Source organism: Galendromus occidentalis, unplaced genomic scaffold (genome assembly GCF_000255335.2).
Source record: "Galendromus occidentalis unplaced genomic scaffold, Mocc_1.1 scf7180000075612, whole genome shotgun sequence".
Taxonomy (NCBI): Eukaryota; Metazoa; Arthropoda; class Arachnida; order Mesostigmata; family Phytoseiidae; genus Galendromus; species Galendromus occidentalis.
This window is the reverse complement of record NW_003803602.1, coordinates 1109926-1124487: the sequence shown is the minus strand read 5'-3', so window position 1 is coordinate 1124487 and position 14562 is coordinate 1109926. Positions and strand designations below refer to the sequence as shown.

Here is a 14562-nt window from a genome sequence, read left to right as displayed (position 1 = left end):
TCTCTGTCCGTGCGTGAAACACCGAAAGGGACCCGTCCGAAGAAAACATGGGGGGGCTCCATATCCTCACGAAGACACGATTAGATAAGACGCGACTGATTAGCGGAGTGTTTCCAAAACTTGCCCTGATGAACCCGTGGTGAACGTCGCTTGCACTTCGCTGGCTCGCGGAGCCTCTCTCTGATATATTTACGTCTGAGGTTTCACTGAGCCCTCCGAACCCCTTCCGATGGACCCCGAATTTTGAAATCGGTCTCCTTTCCATGCATACGAGAAGGTCTGCGACGATGCTCGGCGCTGAAGCTCCCTGAGGAACACGGCTCTGGATGTCAATCAGCGCTCGACTTTCAGCTCAGAGCCATCGATTCTTTTCGAATGAGAGCATTTCATCCTCGAGTCGTTACTTCATCCCCTATCCATTACATCTGTCTTCTCTTCTCCTCGGCTATATACGAAACTTGACGTCTACTCTTCAATCATGGCCCTCTTGGCTCGGAAGCTAAACCATGAACCGCTTGTCATCATTCAGTCTTTCCGTGTTACGATACAGTCGACCTGCCCATGGGAAAATCCTCGGGAACCGGGAAAATTCCCTGTATCCGGTTTTCTCCTATATCCGAGATGTGTTCCCCACAACTCGTGCCAGCGATGTTCCTGTTGATTTACTCAGTCGAGCGACGTATGTTTTTAGTCTAATCTTCTTGCATATGCAGATTGACGCGGAGCTTGGTTTCATTCAAAAGGAGTCGTTTTCTGAGACGAGTCGCATCGTCCAGCGCCTGGATCTTCTTTTCAGGCGTTGCTCGAGAGAGCATGATTGCTGAATCTAGTGGCGGTCCGAACAGGGATATCAGCTGGAGATTCGAATCACAGATCTCAATTATTTACAAAATTATTGACGAATCGACTCGACGAAATTGCGCTTGACTTTGGAATCAGGAGCTCACTGTGCGAGAAATGCCAGAGTGTCGCAAAACAATTCCCTCGAGATAAGGTACCTAGCGAAAAGCTGGAAATGGAGGGTCAAGAAGGATTCCTTTCGTAAGAGAGCCACCCAGCCCCCACACCATGGGATCCTATGGGGACGGGGATCCGGAAGATGTCTCTCATATCCAGTTTCGTTTCATAAGCGGGCTCGATCATTCAACTGTCAGTTTCATTCTTCCAGCAGAAGAAGCCTAAGCTGACCGGTGTTTCGGACCTGGCCTCGAACCGGAGAGAAGGGTGCCTTAGGTGTACTATGTATTCGTGATAATCCCATTTGAATCTCGGACGGTAGGTGATCCGGGGAGACAGAATGCGAGTCCAAGGAGGGACTTGGGTCTCCGAAGTGTAAAACCATAATTTTCCCTTTCGTGATCTCTAGCGTGGGACAGGGGCCTTTGAAGATGCTCCTTGCCGGTTTCGAGATCGTCCGCAGCGTTCTGATAGACGCGCGACGGAGCGGAAAGCTCCCGAGAATTGCTGAGCGAGCGAATACATAGATCAGGAGATCGGATTCTCTCAGTGACGGTCACTACTTTTCGAGTACTCCGCTGCAACTTCAGAGTTTCGCACTGAATGGAATGTGGCAACGAGGACAATGTACGAGGACGTCTGCCGACTCCCCCTAGAATTTCGGCTGCGCAACGGAGAATATCATTTGCCTGCTCCCAATCCAGCTGTGTCACATGTCGAATGGGTCAAAAATCACTATTCCGATGCGCCTGAGACCGATTGTCGAGATTGTCCCAATTTTACCAGAATCAAGCCATTGAGGAGCAATCCTTTCTGACGAATATATTAACTCCCCACGCGCTGGGGATCGTCGACTCACTGCAGCGGAGAATCGGTGTTCCACGGCCGCTTCGTCGATTCATTTATTAAGTGTCAGTTCCGCCATTCATGATCGGAACTATTCGTTCTAGGATTGCTGGAAATCGTGAGGGGCAATCGAGGTGTCAGGAAAAACGGGGAGCTCGCCAGAGCTCCCATGCGCAATATCGTCGAGGTTCTCTTCCTGTCACGCTCGGTTATCGACAAGCGAACCTTCTCCGAGTTCCCCTGCTCACGCTCTTCTCGAAGAACTCTCTAAATATCGCCGGAATCAAAATTAATATCTCGACTTTCGATACCCACTCCAGTGACATCTGACAACGCGACTGCGCTCGTCGTCACCGTTCAGAAGAATGAATTATCTTCTAGAATGGCGTGAGCTGAAACATTTGGAGTTTTACTACGCACTGAATGGGAAGATTATTTCTTTAAGACAGAGCCTGCCATCCCCCCCCCCTCCCCGACGTGTCGCATATGTTGGGCCATTGATTGCATACGATAATTGAGCATTGTTCCAAGAGTGAGAACTTCCGCGGAATCATATCGCTACGGGGTCGCCGCCAGGGAATTCGGCAGATTGGGCAGCCGTTCTTCCCTCAGCACGTCGTTTTCGTGGAATCGTCATCGATCATCATCTGATTAGATTCACCGTTTGCGGCAGGTGCTCCGAACCCATTCTTCGGTTTCGCTGGTCTTCCTGAGCCATCATTTGACGGTATCGACTAGGATTCTCAATCAGGTACCGACCATACCTGGACACGCATTATCGACCATCATTATGAGGAAAGACTAACATAAGATAGGGGTAATGGTCAAAGATTGGCTTTTCTCGCCGCCGACAATTTTCGCCTCGTTCGGTGTCGGATCCGAAAAACGTTACGAAATCCCGCCGAAATCGTCGCGACGGGCGCCCAAACCCACTTATTGCGAATCGTCAGACGCGCTCGAGGAACTCAGCCAGCTGACGTCATCTCGACCGATGATGAAACGTCGTTTCCGGTCACTCACCGCCATGGTGTGTGGACAATGCTGGAGCAGCCTCTGGAGTCGATTAGTTTAGCTCGGATTGCTGTTTGTCCTTCCCATTGGAATTGAAGGATCTCCGGGAGATCACCTTTCGAATGGAGTTCTGTATATTGGTCTTTGTCATCTGATCGCCTTTCTGCTTGTAAGGATTCAAATGAAAGCCCTTCCGTGGACAATTCAGCTCCGCGACCTTAGCTGGCCACTTTTGTGCCCTCGGCATTGAGTCCGATCGCGACAGATCGACTGCCTCTGCGAACATCGAGCGGCGAGCCTCCCGTCCAAATAGGACAATGTGCTCGAAATCGAATCCGCTTCTCCCGGGGTTGGCGGTTACGTGGGCCCGGCAGTGACCCTGGAACGTTCCGCTGTGAGGCTGTTGCATCGTGTCCGAATGACGGATCTCAGATGGCTGGTGGTCGTGGGCCTTCAGGCCGTTCTGCTATTCGCACAGTTCACGAACGACGAGATCCAGAGCCAATATACGAGCTGCGGCAAAGAGGTGAGGACGTGAGTGAAGCGAGGTCTTGGGGTTTCCATCCTGGATATTTGAAACTATTCTGGGATATTGGTATCGGTCACGCGACAGGTTCGGAATGAGTGTCAGACTTTATAAAATTTGAGTGGGGACAAGATGGCTGTAGCTCAATCCTCGATCGATCCGATATTTTCGGGCATCCGGGTACCGCCTTTGATGGATCTGTTTGCGCAGCGGCTCTTTCGAAGGTTATCCGCAGAGACTCCGAGTGTCGGCCAGGTCTCCCCAGCGAAGTGGATGTACTCGCTTCGGATCCTATTGTCTCGTTTTACATCAAATTCCAGATTAATATGAGCGATAGCGATATAACGAGGCTCCTCGAAGCCACCAAGAAGCACAGAATAACCATTGGTGAACAAGAGGCGTTCCGGCTCGCGAAACCCCACGAACGTCAGGAAATTTTGGACGAAAAAGTACGTTGTAAGACAAGAGAAGAAGATTCGGGTGTGATCCTATTTTTCAATGAAGGCCGATGTCTCGTCGAGAACTCTCCGCTAGACGTTTCGATGTCTCGAATCCATTGTGAATGTTCTCCACTCTGAATCAACGAGGTAGGCGGACTCTCGACAATTCGATCTCCCTCCTAATTTCCTCTTCTTTTGTTCCTCGTACCCAGAACAGAGCGGCCGAAGTGGATAAAAGAGCGGCTCTTGGTCAGAGATTCTATGCCTTCGAGAAATGTATGATGACGCTGAGCGAAAGCGTCGTGGGTAAGGATTGAGTCAGTGATCCGTCGTCCATCCATCGTCGAATCGATAAATAAATCCCCAGCCGTTCTGGATTGGCAACCGAAATCCAATGATTCCTGACTGCGGCATCGGAGACGTTCGCGCGAAAATCGGAATCTCTCCGTACAGGTACTAAGTGTCGGGAGCCACGCCGACTGGTCTGGATCTCGATATCCAGCATAGCTCATATGCAGACCCAGGAAAACCTTGTCCTACTGTTCACGATCGACTTCGTCTGCCAGAAGGGGATAACGCGGTAGGTACCATGCGAGTCCTTCGCAAGCGGATCTACTCCGGATTCGGCCACCGAAGGGATTCCCCTCGGCCTCTGAAGCAATGTCGGGTCCCCGTCTCGATGGAATCGGACCTGTGATTCGGTGATTTTCTTCGAAGGGACCAAGCGTCTGATTTCCACTGAGCTCTCAATTTTCTGTGCGAGCTCACGCTCGTCTTCCGGTTGGGAGTCGCATTTCGATCAGAAGATTACAAGCCGACAGGGAGGAGTCGCGGAGAAGGCACGCGCTTGATTAATATCCTATCAGAGATCCATATAATTGAAGGAAGAAATCATCTCGAAGCCGGCAACAAAAGACAACGCGAGAACATTTCCCTATCAGCTCCTTAGGGTTTCTAGCCAGAGCTTGAAGGGACTCCGTGACTGCCACTCGAACCGATATTGTCACTTCCCACCGCGATGGATTTCCGAAAATTTCTCTAGTTTGGCCTGTGATTCCCGAACGTGTACAAATTTAGCGCCGCAGTTCGATTAGGAATCCTCGCCCTGATTTGAAAATCTCATCGGGCGCCCCCGACTAGATTCCAGGTTCCTGGGGACGTCGTCGCAAAAAGTCGGTGCGGCCCGTCGTCCGCCCGAGACTCGCTGCAGACGCATAATGTGTTGTCTGCCTGTTCGAGCAGCGTCGCGTTAGTTATTTGCTTGTCAACCCTGGAACAGACACTAGACTCTCGTTGCCGATCTCCATCCCTCGGGCCCCAGCCTTGCTCTGCCCTCTCGACGAGAACTCAAGTCCTCGGAAGCACATGTTTCGGTGAAAGCGCGATTCCGGATCGACCACGCTCATTCGGGTGGCGCTCCCTCGCGCACATACCGCATGTAGAGCTGGGCGACGGTAACACGATCGACTCGCCGGTGCAGAAACAGCATTCTGTTCCGGAAGTTGGAAGAATTATCTCTTCTCGAAACTCCTGGTCCTGAACGTGATATCCCGGCTCAAGGAGCTGAGAGCACGTATTTCGAGAGGAACCGGGCGCCGGAAATCACTTTCCCGGCTTGAAAAATTAAACGACAAGAAATGGACACGTATCAGGAGGATATAGTGAAGTTTTAGAATTTTATCCAGCGGATTGAACGTTTGGTCACGGTCGCATGGTACAGGGTATCTTCCGCGCCGAGTCGTAGTTTGCAGCAATCATATGTGGGACGACGGGTCGCCCGAAACAATAACGTCGTACCCGTCGCTTCACCGAAAGTGTCGTAAACACGCATGGCTCACTGTGTTGGGACGGAGGTCAAACGCCCTGAACGTGGTAGTCGGAAATTCGTCGCAAGCTTTTTCCGAGCGATAAATGTTTTCGTTCCGGGTAGCCGCCGTTCGGCTCGCCTACTGGGTTTGTACTGCTGTCGCGAGCAGACTCCGTCAGAGAAGGATGCGACGAAATGACGTCCATAGAGGCCGGCCGCCCAGGGAACACTTCTCCACTAACATCACGTGCTAGGCGTAGCCGTTTCAGCTCCAAAGGTGACAGATGGCATCGGTTTTGACGAGGCAACTCTACTTCCCAGCTCTTCCCACAGCACTGCGGGTGGCGTGAGAGCGCCCACCACGGAATGTGATGACACGCGCGGAATTTCCCTCGGATTTCCGCCCCCGTGTGATCTTCATCCCTCATTTCCCTCATCGACAGTGTGCTCTCTTTCACTACCCTCGTTACACCGCTCTCTTCTCTCATGCCGACCTCCCCCCCCCCGTCCTCTCGACCGCTGCCGTCCCCTGCCTCTTCTATGTAAGTCTATGAAGCTTGCTCTGATGAGAGCGTCAAGCCCGAGTTGGAAGATGCCGATGATGGCGTCCGTGGCAGACTTGAATACGTGATGAAACAGGCCACGGCATCGCGCCGAACCTCTTTCCAGGTAGAAGCAACAAACAAAGTGACGACGTGCGACGAGCTCCGGCCCCCGAACCGAAACCAATCTGACGGAGGAACGGCGCGTCAGGCACGCACACCGACTGGCCTTCTGGCGCGAACAGCGGATGCATGCTATTGTTGAATGAGGAAGACACGTGAATGGATTTGTCGAGCTGAAGCAATATTGCTGCTGGGAAACTGTGCGTGCCGTGCTTCCCCTCACGCGCCCCGCCAATCTCCGTGTTCGAGCGCCACACCTCTGTATGTATGGCTCCTGACTGAAAACAAACATTCGGCCATGCTTCCATGGGAACGAGCTCTGTCCGCAGGGGGAACAGAGCCAGCAGGGTGAAATCTGGGACTCGGGAGGGACTTTCCTGGAGGGGGAACTTTCTCCCTGAGAATCGGAAGTAGATCAAACGCTTGTGTGGGGCATCCGATTTCCGGCCCGGGGCCAAAATCCACAACGTTGAGCGCTCGCACGTTCTTGGACCGCCATCGAATTCCCGAACGCTTATCGTGGCTTGCTTCTCACATCGAGCGCGAACATGGCCAGTTGGTCAGGAAAATATCGGAGATTATCCCAGCGCGGATAAGGCTCGACGCTACACCGGATGCCATCTATGAATAAGCGAGCAACGCTACCAATTACAGTAGAACCCCGTCAGAACAGACTCCAAGGGACCGGCCGAAGCGCTACGTTATATCCGAGCGCCTGCTTCGAGTGGCTCCGAATGAATGAGAGGAGCTTCTTGGATGCTCCTACGACTTTGTCTTCCATCGGAATGATTACACGCAGATGATCGTCACGAGGGTCTCATCCCTTATCACTCTATCACTCTCGAAGGAGTTTCCGCCCGGCGAGAATAGGTCCCTCATAAGCGAGTTGAACGACATGGGACGGGTCAGGACCGAGCCCAGGGGATTAGTCCGTTGTATCCGAGTGTCTGTTATCGTGACCGTTGAAAACGAGTCAATTAATATGGAATGTACTGGAGGCTCGGCTAGGGCAAGGCAATCGGTCCGTTATAGCCGAATGTCCCTTCCATCCGAGTCCGGTATGACAGGATTTCTCCGTAGATTGAAAGACCGGTGCGCTCAGGATAGAACCTACATGAATTTGAGCTCGCGACATGAGGTCGATCCAGTCTCTACACATTACGGATCTGCCGAGGCTCATATGAGATTTCTTCGAGGCAGGTCTCGTTTAGTTTCCATTTCTAGCATACATAGCTACATTCCTTGTTGGACGGATCACCAACGGATCATACACATACGTCAAGCAATCATATGACCTAGGATTGAGGGATGGAAAATTGAGGCGCTGTTGGGGATGAATGAAAGGCGGAACATCATCGGGCCACAATGGTTTCCGCGCGGAGAAACATTTGTGGACCTAGGGATTGAAGGCAGGGGGCGGGGCAGCAACTTACCATGAGGGGTACGTGACCTCCGACTATCCCAGGGAAATTCAATTCGACTCGCTCAGATGGACCGTCGCGGAATTCTAGACGGCAGGGGGCGCATAGTGCTGGTTTCATCGTCGACTATCAGGAGGCTGACTGATACAGGACGAATTCTGAAGTGTTCGGGAGTAGTTGGAAGTTGGAGCAATCGAGTCAAATATCGACCCAGCGTTCGACGATACCTGGACGTATGTTCGTCTTCGAATGCCTAGATACCTAGATACCGCGGAATCTCGCTCCTTGTGAGCTTAATGTGCCACAGAGAGAATCTCATTTACATTTAGAAAGGTTACTTTTCCAAACGCCTCAGTGGGATGGAGTCGGGAAGCCACAGCGAAACAACTCACTTTTCAATGGATTCCGAGACTCCAGCGGCGATTTTCACGCCGCAGATCCGCTCCCGTCGGACACCCTCGCACAATCACCGCAAGGGTCACATTCGATCGTTCGGGACATTATTTCGACTTGTTTGACATGGAGGAGGGGAGCAAGTTGTTTCGAACGAAAAAGAAACGACAATCATACGAAAAGTTGATGAATTACACGCTTGCACTTCCTCTCCTTTGTCTCGAAGATGCCCTTGGAGATGATTTCGCGGCATCGTCGTGGGAGGGTGTCCAAATCAAAAATCATCCTTCGAAGTTTTCGAGCTTCGACTCTTGACGACCTGCGCGTCCAAAAGCTGTCTTGCGTGTCAAGCTCCCCGGACAACTGATCAGAGTTTTCATCGAGCTTCCATAGGGTTCCCACCAGCAGAGCTCAGATCACGTAGATATCTTTCGATTTGATTTGCTCCACCAGCGTTGAGCTCGTATCTTCGCTTGTTTGGGAAACTCGATCGAGCTAAATCACCAGGATGGCTCTGGTAATCGCTGCCTCGCAGAACTCACGCTTCACCAATATGAATCGCAAAAACCAAGAGGATTTCCCCCCTGGAAGAATGGAGATACTCCCGAAGTTTGTCCACCACGAATTACCTGAGTCTCAGTCGAAAAACGAAATCGAAGAACTTTTAGGGAACAACCAATTCGTCTGTCCTCCAGAGTCTCTCCAAAATGCCCGGTTACTGCGGTGAAGACCTAGCACGTCCATTATTCCATCCGGGAATGCCTCGAAATGCTCGACTCGTCCATTCGCGACGAGAAGCGGTCGCCGTCTAGCCAACCACCGTCGAGCAAGAACGTTTAGGGTCTAATGATTCCTTGTGTTGATCGGGAAAGAGCTGCGTGGAGAGCCCGTACGATCCTTCCGGGGACCATGAAGCCAGATCTCGAAGCATCGCGAGCCCGGAGGATCCTCGATGGTCGCTGAGAAATTCCCAATTTCCATATTCCACTCCATTCTCTTTGCTTAAATAATTCCTCTTCCGATTCAATCGGGATGGACACCGACCCACATCGCATAGATTTCTTGACGACCTTATTCGAAACCTGTTCCGACAAAAACTGTGCTGTTCCTGGGGGTCGATGAATTCTACGTTTTTCTGTGTCGCATGTGTAGCTCTGTTCTGTGCGCCCGGGAGACGCACTGACTCTGTCGCTCAGACAGTCAGTCAGTCAGACGGACGGACAGAGATTGAAACAGCAAATAGTGTTACGTCCACAGGGAATATTTCTTTTCGTACCTGCCATCAATTTGTCAAGCGGACACGCGCACGTCTTTTGTTCAGAGCACACGAATTCCAAAAGCTTGCAGCGTTTTATCTTCGTCAGCAGTCCTCTTAGAGAGAGGGCTCTCGTGAGACCGAATCAATCGAGCTCTATGAAAACTCGTTGACAAATCCGAGGCGACAAAGGGAGACAATATTAAGCTCATGCAATCGAACTCTCGTTCCGTCAGCCGGGCTGCAGATTGCCGTTGTCGTGTTGATTGCTTCGCTGACGGATGAAAGAAAACGACAAATTATATCGGAACTTTCTCCGGTCCACCGATCGCTAGGTCATGGAGAATGGAGGGCTTAAGCTCGTATCGTCCGGAATAAGTCCAAGTTTCGGTGAATAGTTTGAGCAATCGACAACGAACCTTGAAACCTCGTGTAATCCGGGAGGTTCGGTTCCCGTGGTGCGTCGTCGTACCTGCGGCCCCGATCCCGAGGGTGACGAATCTAAGCTGGCGATAAAAGGAAACGTTCGTGTAATTTTTCGCTCGCAAACTCGAGGGAATTTGCACTTCCCAGCTCGGAATCTGATCGGATTCCGGTCTCGGTCGATCGCCGCACTTATAGTAGATGACACGAGGAGTGTTCTCCCGGCCGACGTACTCCGAGACCGATCGATGCGAACTCATAACATTTTCGTTCCGCCTCGCACAGCGAATTGCGCTAAATCGGTGCGCCGGATTATCAGATCGATCGCTCGTTCGGATCGAAAGCCACAGTTCCTGGATCATCAAACGAGATTATTCCACTGAATTGGACTATCGCGTTCTTCGAACAGACCGTGGGGTACTCTGCTACGATTGAGAATGTTGAGGAAAATTCAATCCAAGACCTCGTGACATAGCTAATGATTGCAAGATGACGTTCGCGATTCGAGTGCACGTCATGAACGCGCCACAGAAGATAATTTAGGTGGGCTTCCCCGAATGTTGAGGAGTTCCAGAGGTGACTCGGTCCGGGCAGGGCATTGACGATGAAGCGATTCGGCGCAGAAATTCCCACTGAAAAAAAGCACAGATGTCCGGATCGGTAGTTCCCATGTCGATTCCCAAATGATTGACGTCGGCCAACAGCAAAGGGAGGATGAGGGCATTTGATTATTTCAAAAGAAGATGAAGAGTACCATGACTTCGTCCCTTTAGAGATTGATCGATTTATCTCTCCGACTCCCGAAGAGGAGTTCTCGTAGGGTTCAGTCAGGCACCGAACTCGAGTCAGCGACCTTCTGTGGAATGTACATCGCGTCAGCTCATCGGGCGAAGGCGGTCAGTGCAAATCTGCATTAGATGTGAAGACCACTTTAACCTTCCGGTTATCGGGGCTTGAAAGTTCTGTCTGCATGTGTCTGTGATACATCACTCGGATCGTTCGTCTCCGCATCGGATATGGGAGGCTTCACTCAATATAGAAACTTCGATTTCGAATAGCTCCGCCCCGGATTGAGTCGGTAAAGCGAAGTCCTCCATCCTATCGCTCGAACGATTTTTCTTCCGATTTCCTCCGATGGGTGAACGTTCGGCCTAATGGAGCATTTCGGTGATATTCGGATTCAAGGAGCCCGTTATGTTTCTAAGATTTCGTCATTATCGTGGTTTCATTCCGCCGAATCTCGCAAGAAGACTGAAGCCGCCTCCTGGATGAAGCGAAAAATTTCCGTATTCCAAGACGATCTCGAACTCTGAGTTATCTCAGTGAAGCTCGAACGTCTGTCGAGCGGAGATCACGGCCGTAACACAGAGTCGTGCGAGCCTACCATACAGACGGATAGCGGGCGTATTGAGCGCTCCCAATTAGTGCCTTGTGCCTCAAATGGAGTAACTTCCGAAGTTCAAGCGCGGGTCTCGCTATTCGCCTTATTTCGGCACCCTGAACGAGGTGTTAATAATGCAGAGCTTCTTGTTCCAGGCTCTCGGGACCGAGTACATCTGAGCAGGTGGGTTCAAGTCACGAGCCCAAGTAGCAAATTGTTCTCGAATCGGCCAAACGTATGCTCTCAGTGAAAACGGAAAGGGAATCCTTGCCTGCTCGAGTGGGTCGCTAAATAAAGTCATCCAACGGTTGGAGGCGAGGAATTCTGACTACCTATTCAGAGCAACCCATAGGCTGCTCTTGAGTCTTGTCTGGAGTTTTCGTTTATCGGGAATCATTTTATTGTTTTTGGTCGGGGGCCAGCGTCTACCGTCTCCTATGATGGCGTGGGGAACGTTCCCGATAGATTGGGATGCTTTGAAAGTTCAAAGCCTATTTCCGCCTCCACTCTTCGAGCTCCGTCTTCGCCCTAAAGCGTCACCAACTGGTCCCTGTGGCGGCCGCCTCCCTCTCTTCCTGGGTCTCCTTAACGCTCTGAAGTAAGCCTTCTAGTCATCCCGAGACCCTCGCCCGCTTTCCGCTTCGTAAAGCTCCGAAACAGAAAGAAGGATTTGGGAGGAATTCCGAGAAGAGTCAAGCCCCACGAGAAGGGAGTTTGCGACCGATAAACGTTTTTCCCCCCAACGGCCGTCGGTTCGGAGGACTCACGGAATTCGCAGCAGTCCGGGTAGTCGTGAGAGAGAAGTGAGTTATCCAGCAAGAAAGCCTGCACGCTGTTGGAGAGAGGCGTGGGGCTCCGGAACTTGTACCCGTAAATCACCGTTCGTCTTACGCACATATCTAGACACATTGCTCATAGCGGAATAGTCTCACACTTATTCCATGATGGGTAATCATGGGGAGCCCGTTGTCAGCCTTCCGCGGAGCCTTTTTTCTGAAGGGATGAGATCCGAATTCCCGGACGCAGAACGTAAAGGAGCAAACTGATCATTGGAGCAGCGTCTTCATGACTTTCCGCGAGCTGCCTCTTCGTATGTTCCACACAATTCTCCCGACAGACCTGGACTACTGAGGTGACCCACGAGTCGATATCGATGATCTGAGTGAGGATCCACCAATGAGTTGCCGAAGTCGGACTCCGAGCAGAGTCGTTTTCCTCCGAGGACTGAGACGCAACTACGACGAGCTTGGCTGTACGTAATTATGTATTTGCGATGGGGAAGCGAGCTTTTCCATCCTCGGACTGCACAGGATCACAATGGCGGGGCCTTCGACAGACGATTCGATACATGGCAAGCAGCGAATCATCTTTCTGGAGTTGGCGTCATAGCTCGGGGAACATCCTGTCGGACCCAGTTCACCACAGAAGGCGAACTGTGGTAGGGGAACGATAGCGGGACAGATACGAGGAACGACCGATTGCGATTCTCTTTGAGCGTGGAAGAGAAAATGTTCCCGTAATGCTTTGGGAGGTGACGCGATTTCTCTTGTTCCTCGCTCTTATCTGGCGCGTCTGCCTACCGCAGTGTGTTTGCTTCCGCAAGACCGATGCACTCCGATACAGAAGTAATTCGAGAAAACCGATGCTGCCTGAAGAAGCGGGAAATCCTTATGTGTACCTGAGTCTTTCTCCACGAACCGTCACGCCTAACCAAAGACCGACAGATAACGACCAATGCGCCTGCTCCATCCTCCATGACGGCAACACGACCCGGGGCGAAACAGGAATCGAGATAACAGGTCGGCCCGGTCGACGCCATCCGTTGCGATATTGAACGACTGGTCGACCCTTCTTGCCGACTCGCCTGCTAGACCGCTAGCCTGCCGAATGCGTATCCGACCGAAAGCGTCCGTCTGACATGCTGTATCGGATTAGGATACACGGAGGCTTTGTTCTGGCGATGGGGAAGAATGGAGCAGATTCTCCGCGAGGGTTTTCCTTCATACGGCACGAGACTCTTAATGTGCGCTCCGGCTGAGCATATAGCTTCTTGGTTCCTGCTCCGGGACATGGTACGAGATACCCGATATCACGGGCGTTGGACTTGCTCCAATTCGACAACGGTTGAAAAGATGATGATGATGACTGCGGTGCACCGCGTTGATCTTCAGGAATCGAATCGAAATGAGATTTCTTGAGCATCAGGATAGTTTGGCGCCGACAACGGAGCAAACCTTGCACGGAAGTCAATCGAAGTCCAGGCGAGATCTGAACTAACTAAAACAGGCCACTGAGGCTTCCGAGACAGAGTGCGCACGATGATACGTGCATCAGGATCTTAGTACCGTATCCCAGGTATCAGATATCAGGTCTTTTCCACGATACCTGATCTCTCTCGGAAGCCAAGTCGTCATTCACAAGAAGGGAACAGGCAGGAGCGTGTCCTGAGGGGAAGGCAAGAAGGGCGGTCCGGCCCTCGTGGAGATGTCGAAGGGGGGGGGGGGGGTAGCATCTCCTGGTAGGACGTTGGAAAGACGGCAATTTTCTTTGAAATGAATCGGCATCTCGGTCGGGCATATGCACAGGACTTGGAATTCCCTCGGAAAATATCCCAACTGAGGACGGCGTTCTGGTTGATGGCGTTCGAGACAGAACAACAAGCGTTCCAGGCCTCGAGCGGCGTCAAGGGGTGCCACGCTGCTCATGGTACGGGTCGTGAAGTCTTTGGGGAAAGAGTGAGGAGGACGACTCGACTCCGCGCGTCATCTCCGAAGGCGGCGTTTCCCCGTCAGGCGCACCCGAGCTGAGCCCGCACGGAATACAGAGCGTTCCAGATGGATGAGGACCGAATGAGCTCGGTGCTCACGATAGGTCGGAGATAAGCGGGAACAAGTGTAACTGTTTTCCTCTCGCACCTGACTCCGAATCGTTCTACAAAGATGATAGGACAAGGTGGGGGGGAGGCGGAAATCAGGCCCGGATTCCTCACCCCATTCGTGGAGAGTGACCACATGTGGGGAGCTATCTCCGGAGTTTCGTCGCTCTGAGCTCGGGAATTCGAGAGTGAGACCGGGAAGTATTGCGTCTTTTCTATTACCCCGTTCGGACGTCTTCCCTGTCAAACGCCTGGAGGACTCGCTAATTCGACTCCCTCCCTGAGACTACTCTCCTCGATGGGTATCGTCAGCCCCTGCACCTCAAGATGCACCATTCCGTTCGCGAAGCTGACCCAAGCCCATCTTCATCTTGAGCAGTATGCGGCAGATTAGAATGCGGTGGAAAAGCCAAGAAGCTCAATGGGATCAGAGCTGATTCGAGGCAGTGGCGTACGCAGGATTTTTCTTGGGGGGGGCTAGATCGGGTCTCCGCATGGGGCTGAAATCCAATGTGGCGATTCGCTCCTATACTACAGCATTACGAAGAAACCATCTGGGAGG

At 51.9% G+C, this 14562-nt stretch overlaps 1 protein-coding gene across 1 annotated transcript; it reads left to right on the top strand.

Moving 5' to 3' along the window:
* The first annotated feature begins 3145 nt into the window (after positions 1–3145).
* LOC100903150 (uncharacterized) lies at positions 3146–4160 on the top strand. Its single transcript, XM_003737689.1, has 3 exons — positions 3146–3340; positions 3661–3789; positions 3993–4160. The coding sequence occupies exons 1-3, from the start codon at positions 3233–3235 to the stop codon at positions 4095–4097; spliced, it is 342 nt and encodes a 113-aa protein (XP_003737737.1). The 5' UTR covers positions 3146–3232; the 3' UTR covers positions 4098–4160.
* Positions 4161–14562: the final 10402 nt, after the last annotated feature.